Source organism: Rhinolophus sinicus, chromosome 1 (genome assembly GCF_057876585.1).
Source record: "Rhinolophus sinicus isolate RSI-liver-muscle chromosome 1, RSI-T2T, whole genome shotgun sequence".
NCBI classification, from domain to species: domain Eukaryota; kingdom Metazoa; phylum Chordata; class Mammalia; order Chiroptera; family Rhinolophidae; genus Rhinolophus; species Rhinolophus sinicus.
This window is the reverse complement of record NC_142501.1, coordinates 87,655,523-87,679,079: the sequence shown is the minus strand read 5'-3', so window position 1 is coordinate 87,679,079 and position 23,557 is coordinate 87,655,523. Positions and strand designations below refer to the sequence as shown.

The following is a 23,557-nucleotide window of genomic DNA, read 5'->3' as shown; positions in this document are numbered from 1 at the left end:
CCTTGTGCCCCTGGGATGAACCCCACTTGGTCTTGATGAATAATCTTTTTAATGCATTGTTGCATTCGATTTGCTAGAATTTTCTTTAGGATTTTTGTATCCGTTTTCATCAGAGATATTGGTCTGTAATTTTCTTTTTTTGTGTTATCCTTACCACGTTTTGGTATCAAGGTAATGTTGGCCTCATAAAATGACTTAGGGAGTATTGTCTCTTCTTCAGTTTTTTGGAAGAGTTTGAGTAGGACAGGTATTAGATCCTCTTTGAAGGTTTGGTAGAATTCACTAGTGAAGCCATCTGGTCCCAGACTTTTGCTTTTGGGAAGGTTTCGGATGACGGATTCAATTTCTTTACTGGTCATTAGTCTTTTTAGATTTTCAGTTCTTCATGGTTCAGCCTAGGAAGGCTATATGTTTCTCAGAACTTGTCCATTTCTTCTAGGTTATTGAATTTGGTGGCATGTAGTCCTTCATAGTGTTCTTGGATGATCCTTTATATTTCTGTGGCATCCGTGATTACTACCCCGCTTTCATTTCTGATTTTGTTTATTAGTGTCTTTTCTCTTTTTATATTAGTGAGTCTAGCCAAGGGTTTGCCAAATTTATTAATCTTTTCAAAGAACCAGCTCTTTGTCACATTAATTTTTCTGTTGTCTTTTTGTTCTCTATTTCATTTAGTTCTGCTTTGATTTTTATTATTTACTTTCTTCTGCTGACCTTGGTTTTCATTTATTCTTCTTTTTCTTGTATTTTAATGTGTAAGGTGAGGGGATTTTTCTTGTTTCTTGAGATAGGCCTGTAATGATGTAAATTTCCATCTTGAAACTGCTTTCGCTGCATCCCTAAAATTTTGGTAGGATGTATTTTCATTATCATTGTTTCTATGTGTCTTTTGATCTCTCCTCTTATTTCTTCTTTGACCCAGTCGTTGTTTAAAAGTATGTTGTTTAATCTCCACATATTTTTGTTTTTTCCTGCTTTCATTTTGCAGTTGATACCGAATTTCAAAGCCTTGTGATCAGAGGATATACTTGGTATTATTTCAATTCTTCTTAAACTTGCAGAGGTTAGTTTTATGTCCCAATATGTGGTCTATCCTTGAGAATTTTTTTCTATACTTGAAAAAAATGTATAGTCTGATGTGCTAGAATGAAGTGCTCTATGCATGTCAATTATGTCCATTTCATCTAATGTGTCATTTTAGGGCTGCTATTTCTTTAATTTCTGTTTGAATGATTAATCCATAGCTGTCAATGATGTATTTAGGTCCCCTTCTATAATTGTGTTTTGGTCAGTTTCTCCCTTTGGTTCTGTTAGTAGTTGCTTGGTATATTTCGGTGCTCCCTGATTGGGAACGTAAATATTGATGACTGTTATGTCTTCTTGTTGTATAGTCTCTTTTATCATTATGAAATGTCTATCTTTGTCTCTTGTTACCTTTTTTATCCTGAAGTCTGTTTGATCTGATATCAGTATGGCTGCACCTGATTTTCCTTGGATACCATTTGCTTGGAGTGTCAGTTTCCACCCTTTCACTTTGAGTCTATGTTTGTCCTTGTAGCTGAGATGTGTCTCTTCGAGGCAGCATATGGTTGAGTTTAGTTTTTTGATCTAATCTGCTAGTCTGTCCCTTTTTATTGGTGAGTTCAGTCCATTTGCATTTAGGGTAATTATTGATATGTGAGGATTTCCTGTCATTCTATCTTTGGTTTTTTGGTAAGACTGTCTCTCCATTGTTGCTTAGCCTTTTTGTTGTTGTCTGTTATTTCTGTGTAGTGGTATTCTATAATTTTTCCCTTTGTTTCTTCTTTTATTACGTTATGTATTTCATTTCTGGATTTTTTGAGTGGTTACCATTAAGTTTATGTAAAAGAAAGTTTTATATTTAGAGTATTCCATTTTTTTCAGCATGCTTACTTCCCCCATTCCCAAATTCTGGTTCAGACCTTTACTCTCCCCCCTTTTATGTTATGGGTGTCACAATTTATCCCTGTTTATGCTTGTTGAATAGCCACCTTCAGTATTCCTTGTAGTGTAAGTTGTGTGTTAGAAAATTCCCTCCGCTTCTGTATGTCTGGAAAGGTCTTTATTCCTCCTTCATTCTAAAGGGTATCTTTGCTGGCTATATTATTCTTGGTTCATAATTTATTTCTTTCACTAGCCTAAATATTTGATTCTACTCCCTCCTGGCTTGTAGAGTTTCTGTTGAAAAATCTGATGATAATTTAATGGGCTTTCCTTTGTAGGTTACCATCTTCTTTTCCCTGGCTGCCTTGAGGATTCTTTCTTTGTCATTAATTTTTGACAACTTCAATACAGTGTTCCTTGGAGAAGGCCTTTTGGGGTTGAGGTAATTAGGTGTTCTATTTGCTTCTTGGATTCAAGAATCCAGTTCTTTCCACAAGTTTGGGAAGTTCTCGTCGACTATTTATTTGAGAATACTCTCTGTTCCCTTCTCTCTTTCTTCTTCTGGTATGCCCATTATTCTTATATTGCTCTTTCTGATGGAGTCAGAAAGTTCTTGTAGAGTTCTTTCGTTTTTTTTTTTAAGTCTCAAGTCTTTTTCTTCTTCCATTTATGTCACTTCCAGATTTCGTTCTTAGATGTCACTGATTCTTTTCTTCATCTGGTCAACTCTATTACCTAAGCTGGCTATTGCATTTTTCATTTCTTTTATAGAGTTCTTAATCTCCAGAAATTCTATTTGGTTCTTTTTAAAAATTTCAATGTCTTTGGTAAAGTGTTCATTTTGTTCTTTGATTGTGTTTCTGAGTTCATTAAACTGCTTGTCTGTGTTTTCTTGCATCTTGCTGAGTTTTGTAAGAACTGCAATCTTGAATTCTCTGTCATTTAATTCACATATTTCCATTTTTTTAAGTTCATTTTCTGAAGACTTTTATTTCCTTTCTGAGCTGTCTTGTTGCCTTTATTATTCATGGCAATTAATGAATTTATTTCTCTTGCTAGACATCTGCAGGAGTGGGTTCTGCAACAGGTTGATAGAAAGAGGCCTTTCTTTAGTTTTCCAAAGTAGGTGTTGGTAGACTGTTTTATTTTCTCTCCGACTGTAGCCTTTTATTCTCTTTCACACTGTAGTGCTATGTTTTCTCTGCACTATTCTCACACAATTAGGGGGATTCCCTGGAGGGCTGGCTTCTCCACTGTTAACAGTTCACCTGGGTCATAGGGCGCCACCTCCATGGGGGGATGCGGAGAGCTTCTGAAGTTCCAAAGCTCTTCCTGCACTAGATTCAGAGCCTGTATGTTTCAGCAGCTCTGTTTACTCCTGCAGGGATCCACCCAGATAGGTGGGGACAGGGGCGGGGTGGGTTGTGAGAGGTGGCCCAGAGCAATGGAGACGACCACCACCACAGCCGGTCCTGCTTCCACAGCTCCCTTCCGTTTGCCAGAACTAGTTGGGCTACGAGTCCATGTCTGTGGACTACAGTTCTCAGAACTACAAATATTCTGTTCCTTTGATCTGACACTGCTACTGTTCCGCTTCTAGCACTGGGCAGGTGGGGGCTGGGTGAGCTCTGGGAGGGTAAGGAGGGGGTGGCTAGTCTCAGTGCCTAAGTCTTCCATTCTCTGCGGCAATAATGGCTTACACCACCGTTTCCAGCTTTCTTCCCTCAGTCTTTGCTCTGATGTCTCTGCCGTGAGCGTTGGGTTCAGCCGTGTTATACGCTGCCCCCTCAGCCCTGTGGGCCATGAGCGGAGCCCTAGCAGTCCGGGTTCTTCCCTCTCCCGCAGCTGCGGTAGTTCCGGCAAGCAGCTAGCTCGAAGCACTGAGCTAGGTCTGCGTCCTGCGCCTGCGCGACTCCGTCTCTGCGCTTCTCCCTTCCCTCCTCCCCGGCTCGCGCATTTTGCCCACTTTTAGGTGAATTCAGTAGTGGGTCTCTTAGTCTTGCCTGTCTGGTGTGGAGGAATTCCTCTGTGGAGTTATAGTTGTTCAATTTGTTGTAAATTCCAGGGGAGATTTCAAGAGGCTCACCTCATGCTGCCATTTTTATCTACTTTTTTTTTTTAAGAGGAATTGACAGATCTTTGATTTTTAGAGCATAAATGTATGTTTACCAATCTAATGCTGATGCATTTGTGAAATCCCAAGAGTATATTTCTTTTTGTAAAGAGGAAAGGTATTGATTCATAAGCAGTAGCCATGCAACATATTTAGATAGGGATTATTCCTTCTTTGAGAATCAAGTCACTTATCTGAAATGATTTAACTCTTACAGTGCTACAGAGTACAATATGCAGCATCCAAAACAATTTATTTGAGTTTCTGAAAGCTAAAGTCATTCAAACCAGAAAGAACAGTTTCTTCCTAGATAGTTATTTCCTTATACTGGAATTCAAGATCTTAAAATCATAAGTCCTGTTTAAACAGAAATACCATACTTATATATCTTATGACAGCTTTTCCCAGAGTAATAAAATTCGACTTGGCTACTAATACATGCAAGACTTCACTGAATTATTTCCCTGAGTTCATTAGAGAAAGGTAAGAGCTGGCAGAGCTAGGCTGGTATTCCCAGAGGTATTCTCCAGTGAAAATTCTTGGTTTCCATTGTTGGAGAGGAAAAACTTCTCCGTTATCCTTTTAAGTTCAGTGGTTAGGGGTTGTGAATTAAATTGACAGGAGACATTAGTAAGAGAAAACACAGGTTTTTGCTCATATGTGTACATAGGCGTTCACAGAAGAATGTGACACAAATAGGCTATTAGAATTTGCGTCTTGTATACCATCTTAATAGGGAAAGGAGAAAGGATGAAAGGGCACTTATAGGAAAACAAATGACTTTTAGGAAAAATAATAGACCTTAAGGAAAATAGGTGGGAGACAATGACAGTTTTGTGACAATGTCTATTTAGGTGATTTCTTATCCTGATGCTGATTTCTTGTCTCCTGTGATAGGAGTCAGTCTTCCCTAGTTATGAAACCCCTGGGGAGGGAATTTATAGCAGTTAAATTCTTTTCTGAGTCTCTGTTTTTAGGAAGATAAAATGAGTTGAGGAAAAAAACCTTTTTTTATGTCTGTTGATTCTCAAATGTTTTCAACTCAAAATAACTTATGCCGTAATAGCAAGATATTCTATATCCCTTCACCATCTTTTCCGATTTGCTTACTCCTCCTAGTTCTTGGTGCCTAACAGGTAGCAAATATACTATTTCTGAAAAGTAATTGTGGTTTTTGCAATTATTTTTAACCTTTAAACCTCAATTACTTTTGCACCAACCTAATAGTTTGATTGTTTTGGTTTATTTTGAGCAGTCCAAAGAGTTTTGTTTTTTCAGTCAGATAGTTATGAAATGATTTGAGTTGGAAGGTTATTAGTGGGCACCTAATTTGTAATTAAAATCCAATATCCAAATCAAAAATAGTGATTTTGTTTTTTCCAGCCAGCAAACTGGTACAAGGAGTATATTGATATATTTTGAAGAGAAGTCATCTTTTTATTTGTTTGGATGAAGCTTTTGATAGTATTTGCTGGTCCTTTACTAAGGTTGTCAGTGTCACCGGACCTTAGACGAGAGGCAGTTCAGAATGAGACTGTTTATGTTGCCATCCTACCATTCTTAATGTATTTACACAGTGACAGAATAAGTGGATGGTTGCAGTTGAATATAGTATGTGGTCCCAATGTGCAACTTTGCGTTGAGGTCATTTAGAGTGATTATTTTTAGTACAAGTTAAATGATGACAAAACATGGGAAGTTCATTGTAACATTTTCAAAAGACCTTATATTTAATTCTTTATTATTTGTCTGGTGAAATGAAAATAAGCACATGACAGCAAGCATTTCTTTCTTTTTTGACTTTTTTTGGCTATTATTGTACCCTAAAAGTATCATTTTATATTTGAGGAAAATAGGTTTTTTATGATTTATTTGAATACGTTCCTTATCATATTTAAGATATACTGCAGGTGGGATATTACAAAATTGAAGCTTACCCTTTAAATGCCAAACGTTTTTATTTTAACCATTTTGAGTAGAAATATTTTTAAAAAGCATTTAGTTTTTCCTCCCTAACTAGAGTACTGTGAGTGTTACCAACCAGAAATGGTTTTTGATAACTTACAGAGTTTATTAAGAATCTTTATGATGTCATCAGGTTAAGAGATACTGAGTTCTTTACCCACACTTCCGAAGGCTCCAAATTAATTGAGTATTTTGAATTCTTATATCTCTTTTTTAAAATTTCCATTGATTTTAGATGTTCAGTTCTTAACTTTTATAAATGAGTCCTCTTTTGTACTTCTAATATGCTTTTTCATATCTGCTTTGGATTTGAAACCCTCCAAAATGTTTGTTTGAATTATGTCAGTAATAAGAGTAAATAGGTGTCAAGTGAGTACGTTCATAAGAGAAGTGTATGAGTTTTATTTCATTGGTGGCTCTTGATAGGTTGTTTGTTCCAGATAGCTTTGTTGCGTGCTTCCCGGAGCAAACATCTTTCATTTGAAATCTACCAAATACTTGGAGAAAACTCTTTTTTACTTTGGTATGTGTTAGTATTGTTTAGATTTTGAATAATTTAGGGTAGTATGATTGTACATGTATTTTAAATAGTGCTTACTTAATTTTTATATAACTTTAAAATATTTTGTTTTAATAAAAGGCTGAAAAACAATCAGTTAAACTGCAGGTTGAACGCTTGGAAAAAGAACTACAATCAAGCAATGAACAAAATACTGTTTTAATCAGTAAATTGCATAAAGCTGAACGGGAAATCAATACGTTGACCAGTAATGTAAGTCATTTTATATTTCTACTTCGTTTTTCTGAGTGCTTGATACTGTATAAATGACAAAGAAAGTTCGCATTTAAATAGTTCAGTTCTCTATATTGCAATCTTTTCTTATGCTATCATCCTCCTTTCCAGATATGTGCAGAATCTGACCAGTTGTTATTGCTTCCACTGTGATCAGGCTAGTCCTAGTCATGATCGCCTAGGCTCAGTTTTTCCAGTCACCTTCTTGCTGGTCTCTTCACTCTTTACACATTCAGAGGTCTATGTGATCTGGCCCCTGCAATCTTTCCACGGACGTCACAGTCCATTTCTCCCCCCACCCCGTTCACTTTGCTCCATCATTACTGGCCTTCTCACTCTTCCTTGAGCAAACTTAATTCTACCTCAGGGCCTTTGAACTTGCCCACCTGGCATGGCCTGCCCTCATGTAGCTACTTAGCTAGCTTCCTCATCTCTTTCAGATGTCGCCTTATCAGAGAAGTCTTCTCTTCTTCCCTCTTCGTCTGCCCTACTCTCTATCTTCCTTGCTCTATTTTTCTCCATAGCTCTTAACACCATCTAATGTATTTATATTTATTTTTTCTCTCTCCTTCTCTTTCCCACCCCTTTTCCCTCAACCAAATACAAGTTCCAAGAGCATGGGGACATTGCTTTTGTTACTGCTGTATCTCCAGCTCCTGGAGCAGTGCTGTCACACAGTAGGCATTTGACAAATGTTACATGAGTAAATTAATAACAGCATAATCTGCTTTTATGTTATTTTAAAAAGAATGTAACGGTTTGCACATCTTTTATGTACAGAGTTTTCTCAGGAACTTAGAGGTTCCCCCACCTTAAATGCAGTGTATATTAGGAATCTAGTAACCAGAAATAGGTTTGCAATGATGAAAGTATTTTATAGAATAAGAGTATCTGCTGTGGAATCAGACAGACCGGATGCAAATGTCATTTCTTCCCCTTAGTAGCTTTGTGAACCTGGGCGATTTACATCTTCTCTGAAAACTTTAATGTTTTCCTTTATAAAATGAGACTAATACCCAACTTATAGAGTATGACAAAGGTTAAATGAGATATTATGCATAAAGCTGCTGTTATATTAGCTAGTAGTAGTACTATGTTTCCCCGAAAATAAGACCTAGCCAGACAATCAGCTCTAATGTGTCTTTTGGAGCAAAAATTAATATAAGACCTGGTCTTATATAATATAAAATATAATATAATATAATATAATATAATATAATATAATATAATATAATATAATATAATAACAGGTATAATGTAATACCAGGTATAATATAATGTAATATAATATAATACTGGGTCTTATATTAATTTTTGCTCTAAAAGACGCATTAGAGCTGATTGTCCAGCTAGGTCTTATTTTCGGGGAAACACAGTAGTAATAGCAGTAGTAGTAGTGGTGGCATCTCTAAGAACTTCACAATAAGACTGGTTACTAAATCAATGAAATATGTGTTTTCTATCAGAGTAATGTAAAATCGCATTAAAAACCAAAATGGCTCCCAGACCAGAAGGAATTTGCTATATGAACTTATCTAAAGTAATACTGTGTTCTTCATAAATCCCTTGGCCAAGGAATTACTTGAGCAGACTCAGGCAGTGTTTATGACAAAGGGAGAGTTTTAGTCAGAAGAATAAGTATTCTGGCCCCTTGAAAAGATCCTTCTTACTATGGAAAGGAATATACACCAATCTGTTTCCATTTGTGCCATGACACGATTGATCTCATTCCATTTGTCTGATTGAATGATCACCAATCAACTTGCTGTTATTTGACTTCCCTGTAATTTTGTCTATGGGGAGAGAGTGCACTGGTCCTTCAGACTTGGAGCATTCTAGTTTCCATTGTAGATTTTTTCTCATAATGAATAAACTGACATTCTGATTTTATAGATCACTCTTTGTAAACTTTATTCATGTAACTCTAATCTTGAGAGTCTTAAGTGTGGTGACAAAATTGGATTTCTGTGCCTGCAAGGCCAACACCATAATATTAGATGTATTAAATGCCACTCTTGGGAGATAATTTACCCAATTTTTCCATGGCAAACACAAAATATTTGCAGATTATATGTCTAGTGACATTTCAGATTTTTGTTTCAATATCTCTAAGTTTACAGTTTACAAAGTGGTTTTGTAGCCAGTGTCTCATTTAATTCATTAGACATGGCTGACAGTAGAAAGAAAGTGAAAATTATACAATAAGATTTTTAATTGTTAAAATGTTTCAAGTCAAGCATAGTCTCATAATTGAGCTTAGACGTTGAAATTCAGCTATATTTAGAAATTAAAAACTGTCTTTTTGGAGGAGGTAATGAAGTGCAATGGAAAAGTTTTATGGGCTTTGAATCAGATGAATCTACCTTTGAGTCCTGATTCATTCATCTCACTCACCACCTATGTGACATCTGACTTGCTTAACTTTTAAATGGGAATAATATTAGATTGGTGCAATAATATAATTGTGGCTTAAAAAGTTAAAAACAATTGCAAAAACCACAGTTACCTTTGCACCAACCTAACACCTATCTCTTATAGGATTTTTGTAAGATTGAAGATGGTATTGAACATAATAAATAGTAGCTGGTGATGAAAATAACAATAGCAATGATTATACACTTGTGATAGTCTTACATGAGAAAATGATGTAACATAAAGAATGCATAACTTTGAACCGGTTAACTAATTTCTTTCTTCACTGTATCAATAACTATGTGTATGACTTTAGGCAAGTTACTTAGTAAAATTGGGATCCAATTTCCTTGTAGATGAAATGAGGCATTGTTCTAGCTGATCCCTAAGAATCCTTCCTGCATGCTAAGGTTGTGTAAGTCCTTCTAGAAAATAAATAATTTGATTGCTTCCTGATTAACTGTAAGTAATTATTTTATACATTCGATAGATATGTACTGAGTGCCTACAGTGATCAAATATACAAAGAAATAGATGCAAAACACAAAGAAGTAAATTCACAATACACAGAATTCTCTCATACTTTTCTTCCAATTCTGGTATAAATTAATTTTCAATTTTGTAAAAAAGAAAAAAAATAGTGAATACTCAGTATTTTTAAAACGACCCGAGGAGCCAAACTGAACTGCTGGAATAACCTGAACCATAGAGGGAGCTACAGGACATTGTATAAGCTGGAAGCTGGCTTTTGCTATGGCTTCTAACTCTCTTGGGGACTATCAAGTATTTACTTTTCAGGCAGCATATTTTATCTGAGCTCCCTGGCTTACTTGTATCCTGACACTGATTTTTCTTCTTTTTCTGCACATGCTTTTCTCTAGTGTTCTTTCTTTTTAGAATTAGTGCATAGATGATTTCTCCTACTCTGCTGAAGGAAGAAGAGCATTTTAGTGTAGTATTATTTCTCTGCGTGTTTATTAATAGTGCAAAGAGCTGCCTTTCTTTTTAAAGGCATACTTGCATTGTTTTGCATATAAATGGTGTATTAAAAATCACCCTTCTCTTTAGGTGAACCAAGTTTTCATTTGAAACATTGCATCTAAAAAGATTTCGTTGGAAGGATAAATTTTGAAATAATAGTTCAAACATGATTGTCAGTTTCTCTGTAACTTGAAGTTTTCTTCAACATTTTGCAATTATAGCAAATGTTTCTTTGCAATGCAAAGGAACACCTGGGGTGCATTCAAATTTGTAAATGTTTGTTAGCTTTTTGAATGGAGTTATGTCAATGTAACTGTGTCTTAGATTAAAAAGTATTACTAAAGATGGCCTGAGAATGATGACCTTAAGGCATTTCACATTCAATGAGATAAATTCTTCTAGTTACCTCATGACGTGTTTGATCTTAGAACTTCAGTACAATGTGCAGCTTTAAGGAAGCCATGCCACAGAGTTAATCCTTATTAGCTAAGTTAATGAGGTTACACCATCTCAGATCTTTGAAAAAAATCAGGTTTTAAGTAGGTACTGGCTCTTTGGAATTTCCATCAAGAAGTTTTTTCAACTATAGTTCTATTTCTTGCTTACATATGTAGTTTTTTTGCATATCTCTGTAAAATGCCTACTATTGCCATTTTTAAAAAACATTTCTTAAAGTTTTCTTAGTAGTAATAGGTAGTTATCTCAGGATACTTGATTATGCTGTGTCAAAAGCACAAAGCAAACTTACAATGGTAAAGGCCAGAATCTACATAGAAAACATTTTGAACAAACAAACAAACCAATAAACAGTGTAGCATGGAGCTTCAGAAGACTGTGAATCTCTTTAAATTATATGCAGTTGTGCGGCTTTTTTAAGGAAAAGATTCCTAGTTTTCCTAAGATTTTTGAAGCCTGATCACATGGAAGGTTAAGAACCAGGGATGTAGAGGCAGAAAGAAACGTTATTATGACGATTTGGGATTTGGTTCAGATTACTCCTAGAAAGTGCTACTACTGGTCATACGTAAGCGATAAATATTCATATAATGTTTTTCATTTTTAATAAATAAAAATACCTTTAAATATATTTTAGGAAGTTAATTAATATTAGTATAAGTGCAGTCATTATTTTAGGATTATACAAATGTGACACCAAAGAAAAACTTAAACTCACGTAGGTCCATAGATGAGTAAATTGGAATGCAGAGAAGGCAAGTACCTTGCTTGAGCAGGTACCACTAGTTTAGTATAGAAATAGACCAGGAGACAGATGGCTCTTGTTGTTTGACTTCCTGTCCACTGTTCTTTCAGTTTCAATAATTACAATTTAGTTGAAAAATGTCTTCTCATTTCAGTAAATTTCAGGGTGCAGTGAATTAAGAAATAGGTTTTTTTTCCATGGCCCTTGTTGGAATGAATCAAGATCCTACAAAATAAGATGGTTCTAATTTTTCACTTCATATTTAAAGTAGCTACAGTGTGGTGTGCTAATGAGCTACTATGTCATTCTTAACCTTTTACAGTTAGTACATAATAGCAGGTTATAATTACATTTGACATAGAGATTGGCTTTTCATTGTAGTTGTATTTCTTCAAAAATTTTAAGCACTTGTAGTTTAAATTCTGTCTGTCCATGAAATTATAATGCAGTAAAACCCAATCCACAGAAAGTTTAAGTATTAAAATAAATATAAGTTCTTAGCTGCAATCATGTAGTTAAACACTGTTCTGTGAAACTTGCTTTCATAGAAAAGAATTTCAAAAAGATTTAAAAATGCAAAACTGATGTCAGCACAAGGTATTCATTTTATGTGTTGTCATTAAAAACTCTAAGTTAATTTGGAGGGATGCATTTTAATGTGATTAGCAGTAAAGAGGCAGTATAGTACTTGCTTTTCTATTTTCCTTTACTTGGGCATTTTGCACTAAACCATTCCTTACAATATTTTCAGGACCATTCAGACGTGGAGTGTCTTCCAGTAAGACACTTCTGTTTCTCATCTTTACCCTCTTTGGCTCTTGGACCGCTTCCTAATTTGTTTCTAACTGTCCAGTTTTTATAGATTGTTATTACACTCATGTAAATCATCCTTTACCCTCCTGTTTCCAGCATCTTACATTTTATGTATTTGGCTTGTATATATTTGTGGTTTTCATAGTTTTATACATTAGTGTAATACGTCAGAATGCAGTTTTATGCCTTTATGTCTCTAGTGGTTAAATCCTCGTTATAGTACTGTACCTAATTTCAGATGCACCTCACCAGAGGTAAGGGACATGGAAAATGTGGTAGTAGTGCAGATGGTTGGAGAGACAAAGCTTTCTCGTGTGCTGCTATTATTCCCAGCTCTTAAAACAGTGCCTAGCACATAATAGGTGCTCAGTAGATATTTATTGAATGAATGAACAAATACTGTTTACAAGAGATACCTCAGGGAAGACTGAAAATAGATATATGAGGGATTAATTATATATAAAACTGACAAATATTTACATTCACTTGGGGCTTTAAAATAATCAGGTTTTGACAATAAAGGTTTAAATTAGAATTGTATATTTTATACTCCCACTACTACACATGCACACACACACATGCACACACACATGCACACATACACGCATACATTATTTAGTTACCAAATTCAGTTGATCTTTTCTTCTTGGCCCCTTTGTCTGTCCTTTGCCCTTAATTGGTTTCTTTACTTTCAGTTTCTTAATCCAACATATTTACAATTAGAGTTAATTTTCTGAAACAAAGTTGATTATGGCACCTTCAGTAGCCAACAGGACACACAACCCTTTTTTGGGGCATATAAAACTTATTCCCTGCAACTCCACAGATATCACACCTTCGTCTGCTCTACCTGTAACTCATTGCTCATTGTTTCTCAAGCAATGTGACGATATAACTAGGTAACATTTTGTATGCTGTTCCTTATAGCTAGAATGCCTTCTTGTCACCAAGGCTTTTTTTAAAGGAAGGACTCACTTTTGTTAGGAAAAGACTGTTTTCGTGGTGCCAAGTACTGTTCCAGGCACTGAAATGCCTTCCCTCCCCAAAAATACTTACTCTGTACTGTTCTACCACAGTGTTTTCTGATGTTTGCTGATGTGTTTGGGTAAGTAGTTCATGGCAAGAAATAATCAATAGTAATTTCAATTTCTAATTATCAACAGGTAAAAGAACTTAAACATTCAAACAAACTCGAAATAACAAATATCAAACTGGAGGCAGCAAGAGCTAAGAGTGAGCTAGAAAGAGAAAGGAATAAGATTCAAAGCGAACTGGATGGTAATACATACTTTCTCATGCTTTTCACATATAAACTACAATTATTAAAATAGATCAAACTGAATTTTTATTTCCATATTTTTCAGCTTAATTGAATTTTTAATCTTAGAACACATATGGATTGTTTTTATTTATATGTTGAATGTTCATTCTGTGATCTAACTTTTAAAATCAATCTTGTTTATATCATAGTAATTTCATTAATACATACATTAAGTGAAATTTTACAAATGGGGTTCCATATTTCCTGGGTTTATAATTTTAAACTATTTAGATCATGTGATTATTAGTCTCAGGCCATTTGAAGTCTAAAATATGTAAGGAAGATAGGTGATTTCTAGGCCCAATTTTTAAGTTTTTAAAAAATTTTTATGTAGACTCGAGGCCAATTATTGAGCCTAGTTCAGCCACGGCTTGTTTTTAAGCTCCAGTTTAGTTTTAGAATGTCTTTCTCATCAAGATTCCTCAGAAATTTTCTTTCTGACTTTTCTTAAGTACTTAAATAAGCTGCCTTTGGCCTGTAACTGTCCTTGAGTTGGTCGTTAGTTAAACTGGCCTCTGTAGTTTCAGACAGAGCTTATTTTCATATTTAATTTCTACTTTATATTGACTCAGGGATTTACATAGAGTTAGGGGGTAAATTTTCTTAGGAATTTAAGGAGTTTGGGATCCAGTTCTGTTTTCTTTTTTAACTTTGAGTTAGATATGAGTTTTAGTTCTTCCATCTGCAGAATACTTTGCTATCTCATTACAAGGGAGATTTGTGAATTCATTGGACAAACTTGAAAGTTCCCAATTTATATTTCTACTAGAAATCTAACAGTTGCTAGAATGATAGGTTTGGAGGGATTCTATGCTTTTAGTCACTCTGCTTCCAGCCAGCTTTACGATGACTGGGGCTTAAGTTACAGAAGCCTTTTAGAGGGGAAGTAAGTATTTACACCATGTTGGTTATCACCTGACTGGTGTCCTCGAGATTCAAATGAATAACTGTATATAACCTTTTATTAACATTTTTGTGTGTGTACACTAAATAAAATAATAATAGAAAAATTAACTCTTGAATTTTAGTCTGTTTTGCTCTTAAGAGGTTTATCACTATAACAATACTTGAGAGAATATGTATCCAGAGAGGCTTACTTGTAACACCCTTCTAATTGTATTACCAGCTTATGAACACTTGCTGATAATTGTGATTTTTCGTCTTAGTAACACTGAATATGGTACATTTTTCTCTGTAAAAAAACACTAGGATTACAGTCAGACAATGAAATTCTCAAATCAGCTGTTGAACACCACAAAGTGCACTTAGTAGAAAAGGATCGTGAATTAATACGTAAAGTACAAGCGGCCAAGGAAGAAGGTTATCAAAAACTTGTGGTATTACAAGATGAAAAGTAAGTACATAATTACCTTACTTTGTGTTAAGTCTACTTGCAAATGAAAACATTCTGCTGTCATGTCATCCTTATTGTAGTTTTTGTTAACATAATTATCATCTGTTTTTTTAGGCTTGAACTTGAGAGCAGATTAGCGGATTTAGAGAAAATGAAAGTGGAATATGATGTCTGGAGACAAACGGAAAAGGATCAGTGTGAGGAGAAGCTACGGGCTTCACAGATGGCAGAAGAGTCGGCCAGGAGGGAACTTCAGAGTATTAGGTGATATATGTGGATACAGTTTACACTTTTCATTTTGAAATAATTCCAGAGCTAACAAAACATTCTAAAAGTAGTACAAAGAGTTCCCATATAATCTTCACCCAGATCTCCAAATATTAACATCTTACATAACCATATTACAATAATCAAAGCTAACAAGTTACTATAATTAGGAAATCAAATAAATGTTACAGTTATCAAGCCTATAGACTTCATTCAAATTTTACCAATCGTCCCATTGATGTCCTTTTTCTTGTCTAAGATCCAATCCAGAATCACATGCTGCCTTTACTTAGTCTCCTTTAATCTTGATATGCCAATATTTTTGAAGAATTCTGGCCTGTTATTTTGTAGATTATCTCTCAATTAAATTTTAGTCGTACATTTTTAAATTCGCTTACACATTTTTTGCAAAAATAACAGCAAAGTCAAAACCATGTGTACTCGGTGCATCATGTCAGGAGGTATGTGTGTTCTCTTCTTATTGGCGATACTAACTCTGATCACCTGGTTAAGTTGGTGTCTGCCAGGTTTTCTACCATAAGATGACTATTTATTCCCTCTTTGTAATGTATAATTATAGGGAGATACTTTGAGACTGTGTAAATATTCTCATTATATGAGTACTTTCTCATCATTCTTTCACTACGTTTAGCATCCATTGATAATTCTTGCTTGAAACAATTATTAATTTAGAGTTTACCAAATGATGTTTTCATTTATTAGTTGGAATTCTCCTGAAAGGAAGAGCTTTCCCTTCTCTTTAAATATTAAATTTGTATCAGTTTGGTGCATGGATTCTTATTTTATGCTATGGGATATACTCTTTTATTACAATTTATTTTGTTGCTTAGATTGCCTCAGATTTGGCCATTAGAAGCTTTTTGAAGTTGATTTCTATGTCCTCTTTTGACAACTTTATTTTCTGGCATCACAGGATGTTCTGGGCTTATGTTATACTTTCCCTGCCCCAGGCCTGGAATCAGCCATTTCGCTAAGGTGCTCTGGTTCCTTTACAGTATATTGGAACCAGTATTTAGAAACCAAAATTCCAGCTCTCAGTGTATTTATTGATATCACAGTGTCATTGCTTCTAGGCTCACTCAGTGAATTGAGTTAGAAAATATATTTATGTGTATACGCAGATAGACATTTTTATCTATTTGTTTATATATACAATATGTAGTCATGAGTTTATATTGGTATTTCCAGTACACTATGGTATTCATTCTAGCCTTTTCTCTTATTTGTAACTCCCTTCTTTAACAATGAGAAATGTGGTTCTCATTAGCCATAATATATTTACTTATTTTCTTAGTCCAAAAATACACACAGTTTTGAAAGTGCTAATTTATAACTGTGAAAACCAAGACTGTTAACTGGTGTGTAATATTAGTGTACAATTCCTTTTTTTTTTTTTGTCTTTAGCCTATGAGTATATAGTCAAAAATCTGCTTTCCAAAATTTCTTAGTTCTTTCCAAACCTCCCTTCACTGGTTATAGTATTCATTTATAAAACATCTTTTTCTTTCTATTCCATTTTGGTCCATTTCTTTCTATTTTTTCCATTTTGGGTCCCCACCTCATCCTTATTGGTTTTATTTATTAACTTGATGTAGTTCTAAAAGACAACTTATTGACTCTGGATTTTAAATCATAGCTAAGTAGTCTCTATCTGCTCTGAGGTTAAGGAAGAATTCACCTTTTTTTTAACATTTGTATGGTTTCATATTTTGTATATATTGATATCCTTGATCTATTTGGAGTGTATTTTGTGTCTTGTGAGGTATGGATTTCATTTTACTGCTTTCTAAATGACTAAGCAATTTTCCCACTCGTTTATTAAAACACTCTTTGTCCCAATGATTTTGAAGCCATTTTTATTGTATTTTAAATTTCCATTTATATTTGGGTATGTTTCTAGACTTTCTGTTCTGTTTTACTAGTCTGTGTGTCTATCCATGAGCCACTACCACAGTATCTTAATTATAAACATTTTATAGTGTGTTTTAATGTCTGGTTAGATTACTCTGTCTTCCTAGTTTTTATCTTACAGAAGTTTCTTGGCTATTCTTTCATGTTTGTTTTTCCATATGAATTTGAATATCAGTATCTAGCACCATAAAAAAGTTTGTTGGTATTTTTATTGGGATTTCTTTAAATTTTTAAACTAAGTTAAGGAGAACTGACATCTTTTGATGTTGAGTTGAGTTTTCCTATTCAAGAAAGGAGATTTCCCCGTATTGAAATTTTCTTTTGTGTCTTTCAGGAGAGTTCCAAAACATTAGTTTTCACACATTTTTTGCTTATTCCCAAGTACTTAATCTTCTTTGTTTGCATTGTAAATGTGTTTTTCCCCATTTTGTTCTCTTGCTCATTATTGTTTGTTTTTGAAGACTATCAACTTTTATATATTAATATTACATCCCGCTAATTTACTAAATTCTTCTTTTGTTTGAGTTAGTTTTATTATGAATTAGCTAACATTTCTCAGGTATACTATAATGTCATCTACAAATACAGATAATTTTGCTCCTTTACCAATTCTTATGCCTCTAATTGACTTACCTAATTGCACTGGCAAGCACCTCCAATATAGTATTGAGTAGTTTTGGAGGTAGTGGGAATCCTTGCCTTGTTATGGTCATAGTGGATATGTCTCTACAATTTGTTCATTAAGATGCTAGGTTTAGGATTAAGGTATATGTATATTATATCATTTTTATTTTCCTATAAATGATTAAAAATGCCCATTTTTATTATCAGGCATGATATTGAAAATTATCAACGGTTATTTAGGATCTCTGGAGATAATCATGATTTTTTTCTCCCTAGCACTACTAATATAGTGTATGAATGGATTTCCTAATCTTGAACCAACCATAATTTGTGGAATAAAGTCCTTTTGACTTCAGTGTTGTTGTTTAAGGTGGTGCTGTATTCTGTTTGTTAATGCTTTGTGTAGTACTTGGTGTGTAATTTTCTTTTTTTGTAATGTCTTCATCATGTTTAGGCATCAGTGTTATTCTTGCTCATAAAAAAAAAAATGAGGAAGATGCTCTTGGTTTTCAATGTTCTGGGACAAGTATGGTACAGTGGAATTACCTGGTTTTTGGAGGCTTGGTAGAATTCCCCTGTGAAACCATCCAGGCTGTGCCTTTTTCTGGGGTGGTTCTTTGATACCTCTCTATTTCTTCTATAAAAATCAGCCTGTTTAAGTTCTCTTCTCTATTGGGATCAATTTTTATCTGTATTTTCATAAGAAATTATTCATTTCATCTGTATATTCAATTTTATTTGTATAGAGGGCAGCAAAATGGTTTTGTATTAATTTCTCTGCGTCAATGCTTACTTTCCTTGGTCATTTCTTATTTTGTATATATGCTTTCTTCTTGTCTTAATCAAGTTAGCTAGTGCTGTATTAATTTTTTATTGTGGTAAACTATACATAACAAAACTTATTGTTTTAATCATTTTTAAGTGTATAGTTTGGTGATTTTTTTAAACTAGGATTTTGATTTATTGATCAACTTTTTCTATTCCTACCTCATTAATTTCTGCTTTTATCTTCTTTCTTTGTTTTTTGCCATTGAAAAGTTTTTATAATTTATTGGTGTTTAATGTACGTAAAATAAAATTAACCCATTTAAATAATGTACAGCTTGATGAATTTTGGTAATTGCATACAGTTGTGTAATCATAACCACAATAAAAGCACAGAACTATTCTGTCACCCCAAAAGTTTCCCCATGTCTCTTTGCAGTTGACCAATATCACACTGTTTTGACTAGTGTAGCTTTATAGTAGATTTGATACAGGTAGTGCAAGGCCTCTACCTTTGTTTTTTATAAAGATTGTTTTGGCTCTTCTAGGTCCTTTGCCTTTCCACATAAATTTTAAAATCAGCTTGTCACCTTTTCAAAGAAGCTTGTTAAGATTTTGATTGGAATTGCAATAAATCTCTATCTCAGCTTTAGGAGAGTTGTCATCTCAACAATATTGGAGTCTGTCCATCCAGTTCATGATTACGGCATATCTCTCTGTCTATTTAGGTCATCTTTAATTTCTTTCATCAAAGTTTTGTAGTTTTCATTGTATACATATGTCTTGCTCATCTTGTGTTACATTTTATTCCTAAGCATTTTTATGTGATTATAATTGGAGTTATTTTTAAATTTTTACTTTTTCATTGTTCATTGCTAACATATAGAAATAGTTGACTTTTATGTATTGACCTTGAATCCTGTGACCTGAACTAAAATCACGTATTTTCTACTAGCTGCTTTGTGGATTCCTTTGAGTTTTCTAAGATCGTGTCATATAGATCTCTGCTTTATTCATTTTTTTTGTTGTTCTGTGAGTTGGAAATTTAATTCAACTAATCCTTTCATTTTTATTGGTAAAAGTATCTAGTGCTTATTTTCTTATCACTGCTTTAAATGTATCTATAGATGATATGTTTTAATTATTATTTTTTTAGAAGTTCTCTCATTTCAATATGTATGTTCCTTTTCACCAAAGAGTTGTTTAATAGAAGATGTATTAATAGAAGTGCAGTGTTTAATAGACAGTGAAACTAATAGTTTCCTAGGGCTGCCATAACAAAATACCATAGACAGGGTGGTTTAAACAACAGAAATGTATCTCCTTAGAGTTTTGGAGAATGGAAGTCTGAGATTTCAAGGTGTTGTCAGCTCTGGTTTCTCCTGAGGCCTCGCTTCTTGGCTGGCAGCTAGTCGCCTTCTTGCTGTGTCCTCGCATGGCTTTATCTCTGCGCACATGTATCCCTGTACCTCTCCTTCTTATAAGGACACCAGTCATATTGGGTTAGGACCTACCCGTATGAGCTCATTTAATTTAGCCAGTAGTTACCTCTTTAGAGCCCCATCTCCCAATATAATCACATTCTGAATTGCTTGTGGGTTAAGATTTCAGTGTAGAGACACAATTCAGTACAAAAACAACAAGGTTTTTGAATTTCCAGTTGGGAGGGCTTTTTTCTTTCTTATTTTGTTGTTAATTTCTAGTTTTATTTATAGAGTATTGTTTCTATTTCTATTTTATAGAACACAATAATGTTTTCTTTGTGACATAATATATCAGGGTTAGGACTAGAGTAAAGCAAGTGAGGCGCCCAGGGTGAAAAATGTAGGAACACACCCACTCTTACATGTTGACACTGCACTTGGAGGGTGCCCTAGAGTGAGTCTGAAAGTTTGCACCCCGGGTACCTCATTTGCCTCATCCTGTGCTTTGCTCAGTCCTTCATCTCAGTCCTGTAATACGTGATCGATTTTTGTGAGTGTTACATAAAGACTAGAAAAGAAAGTGTTCAATTATAAGAATATAAAGTTTGATATATAAATCTATAAGATCTACCTTATTAGCTATGCTGTTTAGGTCTTCTATGTACTTATTTTTTTGTCCACTTGATTTTTCTTGTACAAAGAGTGATACTAAAGTGTCTTATTATTATTTAGTGTGTTTGTATCTAGACTTGCATTCCTTGTAGTTTTTTGCTTCATAAAAGTGATTGCTGTATTATTTGGTATAGAGATAATCATAACAGTTATATCTTAAGTATGAATTGTGGCTGTTAGCACTTAAAAGTGCTTTTGTCATTTAAATTATTTTTTTGCTTGAATTTTGCTTGTCTGATATCATTACTCTTCTTTTCTTATTGTTTCCATTTGCTTCGTATACCTTTGTTTGTGTCCTTATTTTTAGTGTTTCACAACCACTTAATTTTTCAAATGTGTCTTTTATGTGCGACAGATAGTTGGGTCTTGCTTTGGAGCCAAATTAGCGATCTTTTTATTTGAATGGCTGAGTTCAGTCCATCCACATGCAGTGAGCCCATGCTGATACCAAGTCAGGAGCGTGAGCAACCTCTGACTGGGATGTAGAATTATTTTCCTCTTTTTACTTACAGATGTTTGAAGTTTGGCCATTTTCTGTCTTCCACTGTGAAAGATGTGGTTTTGTGTGGCTTTATTTGTTCTCCTTGCTTTTCTGTATTGTTTTGCAGAACATATGGGTAACACAGAACTAGACATCTGCTGTTATCTTCAGCTACCTGGAAGTCCCCTGTATCTATTTTTATTTTTTAAATCTAAAAAATTAATGACTTCCTCATTATGTAGATTAAAATTGAGAGTTTTAAAATATTGTGTTGTAGGATATGTTCTGAGACAAGGTTTTTTGTTCTCGTTACTCTGGAAAGAATTACCTCAGGCAGAGATACATATATTATTTACAAATGTCAGGTGCTGTGAACTATTAATTTAAATGTTAGGTTCTACAATTCTAGAATCATATATCTGTAATGGATTTTGAGAGCCAACCTTGTTCTACTCTTTGCTTTCAGGGAGGTACATTTTTCCAACTGTTCAGGACAGGAAAGGTTTTTATCTCTCCCTGACAATCTCCAGAAAGGAAAGAAAGACCCTTGCCAGGAACCTCATTCTAATGCGTTTTCCTATTATGGTCCCACAGTTTGGCCAGTTAGAATCTTTTCTGTTAGAATTTAAGCCTGTTTCTTCTGGTTTGGGCTTCTGTTGCCATAGTAATAAAATGTTCAACATTCTGTCATTACTTGAAGATAATAATGAACTTGACCCTTAGGTTTTTTGTGTTTTTGCTGTGTAAAACAGCTTCATTTCGTTAGCTTCTCTTTCATATAAATCATTTTCTATTCCATTAATCACTTTGATAATTTTTCTTTGATTTCTCTTCAGTTTCTCCAGATCATTTACAGTGTGTTATTGACCCCAACTTATTTTAAAATAAGGACATAGTAACCAACATAAAATGTAGCAAGAGTAATTTGCAAAATTTGCATGACTTTTTTTTAATGGTTTCCAATTGTGTTTTTCCCATGGCAGTACTGATTTTTCTGATTTATAAGTCTAACTACATCAACCAGATCTGTTTTGATCATTTGTTAAAATAATCATAATTGCAGTTTGTCTCATTTAGAATTTGTAAGATAGTGTCTTATAAACTGGATTACTTTCTGATGCCTTAGTGATACGTTACGCACCTTTCACCAGAGGCCATTTGCTCAGGCTGTTGTTCCCCTATGTTTATCAGAATTCTGCCCATCAGATTCTAATTTCCAGGTAGTTTCCTCTCATCTTCCTAGACAGACCTGATTTCTCATCTCCTGTATGCCCATAGTTTGTAGATTTTTCCATAACTCAGGCACAAATTTATGTTCAGTTTTAGTTATATGTGAACACAATTTGGCTGCCTGAAGTCAAAATCTTCATCATTGTATCTCTCCCAGTTTTCACAGCACAATGCCTGGTTTAATATGGGCACTCAGTAAGATGATTGTGTAATCCAGTGAAATATATGAACTATGGATTCTTAATACTGTCTTTTGTTGGATTGTGATCTTCAGGTTAAAACTTCAACAACAAATTGTGAATATTGAAAATGCGGAGAAAGAGAAAAATGAAAATTCTGACCTGAAACAGGTATAATTTTAGCAAACTTTTTTTTTTTTTAAATTAAATTTATTTGGGTGACTTGTTAATAAAATTATGTAGGTTTCAAGTGTACAGTTCTATAATACATCATCTGTATATTACATTGTGTATTCACCACCCAAAGTCAAATCCTCTTTCACCATATATTTCACCCCCTTTACTCTTTTCTCTCTCCCCCCACCCTCCCTCCTTTCCCTCTGGTGACCACTAAACTGATGTCTGTGAGTTTTTGTTTGTTTGTTTGACTTGTTCGTTTGTTGCTTTGCTTTTATTTTTAAATGATTCTTTAAATCTGTATTTTGAATCTTTATTGGAATTTTACATATCGGTATTCTGAAAATTTAATCACTACAATTTATAACGAAGTGATGAAGTTGATGTGTAAAGATAAAATGTTTAAACTCGAGCTTAGTAAACTTGTTCCAGATCGCTGACTAAAGCCAGTATGGCAATAAAATGAGTTGTAATCTTTTTGCTGGTGGAGGGTCTTGCCTTCAGTTTGTATAAAATGCAACATCTGTGAAGTGCAGTAAAGTGAAGCGCAGTAACACAAGGTGTGCCTGTAGCTACTTTTCATGAGAGAAGAACTCCCAGATAAAAGTAACTAGGGATGGAGAAAAAGCCTGAGTGACATTTCATGGTCTGATACTCTGTAGAGGCCAGGCAGTCCCGGCTGTTCATTAGGTTTCTCAGAGCATCTTTCTTCTACCCAACGCTGGATGCTTAGAAACTACTGAAACACAATGGAAGGGTGATCCTTCCTGTTTGTATAATTCCTGAGTGTTCAGAAAGCTGAACCCTGGCAGGGTTGCTGGTCACTGGGGATGTGGGACTGGGACAACAGATCTGCTTAGCTTTCCCAGCTGACCTCCTTTTAAAATTTTTCTTTTCTATGAGGCTAGAGGCAGTCCCATAGGAGACTCTCTCTAATTGTTGGATTCT

The 23,557-nt window shown here is 34.4% G+C and overlaps 1 protein-coding gene across 2 annotated transcripts in view; it reads left to right on the top strand.

The window, feature by feature from the left end:
* CEP83 (centrosomal protein 83) overlaps nt 1-23,557 on the top strand; it is a 113,570-nt gene that overhangs the window by 67,998 nt on the left and 22,015 nt on the right. For both annotated transcript variants that reach the window (XM_074325265.2, XM_019710315.3), the window contains 5 exons: nt 6,624-6,755; nt 13,347-13,461; nt 14,714-14,858; nt 14,973-15,122; nt 22,528-22,603. In XM_074325265.2, coding sequence (XP_074181366.2) covers nt 6,624-6,755; nt 13,347-13,461; nt 14,714-14,858; nt 14,973-15,122; nt 22,528-22,603 — 618 coding nt within the window. The remainder of the gene's footprint in view (nt 1-6,623; nt 6,756-13,346; nt 13,462-14,713; nt 14,859-14,972; nt 15,123-22,527; nt 22,604-23,557) is intronic.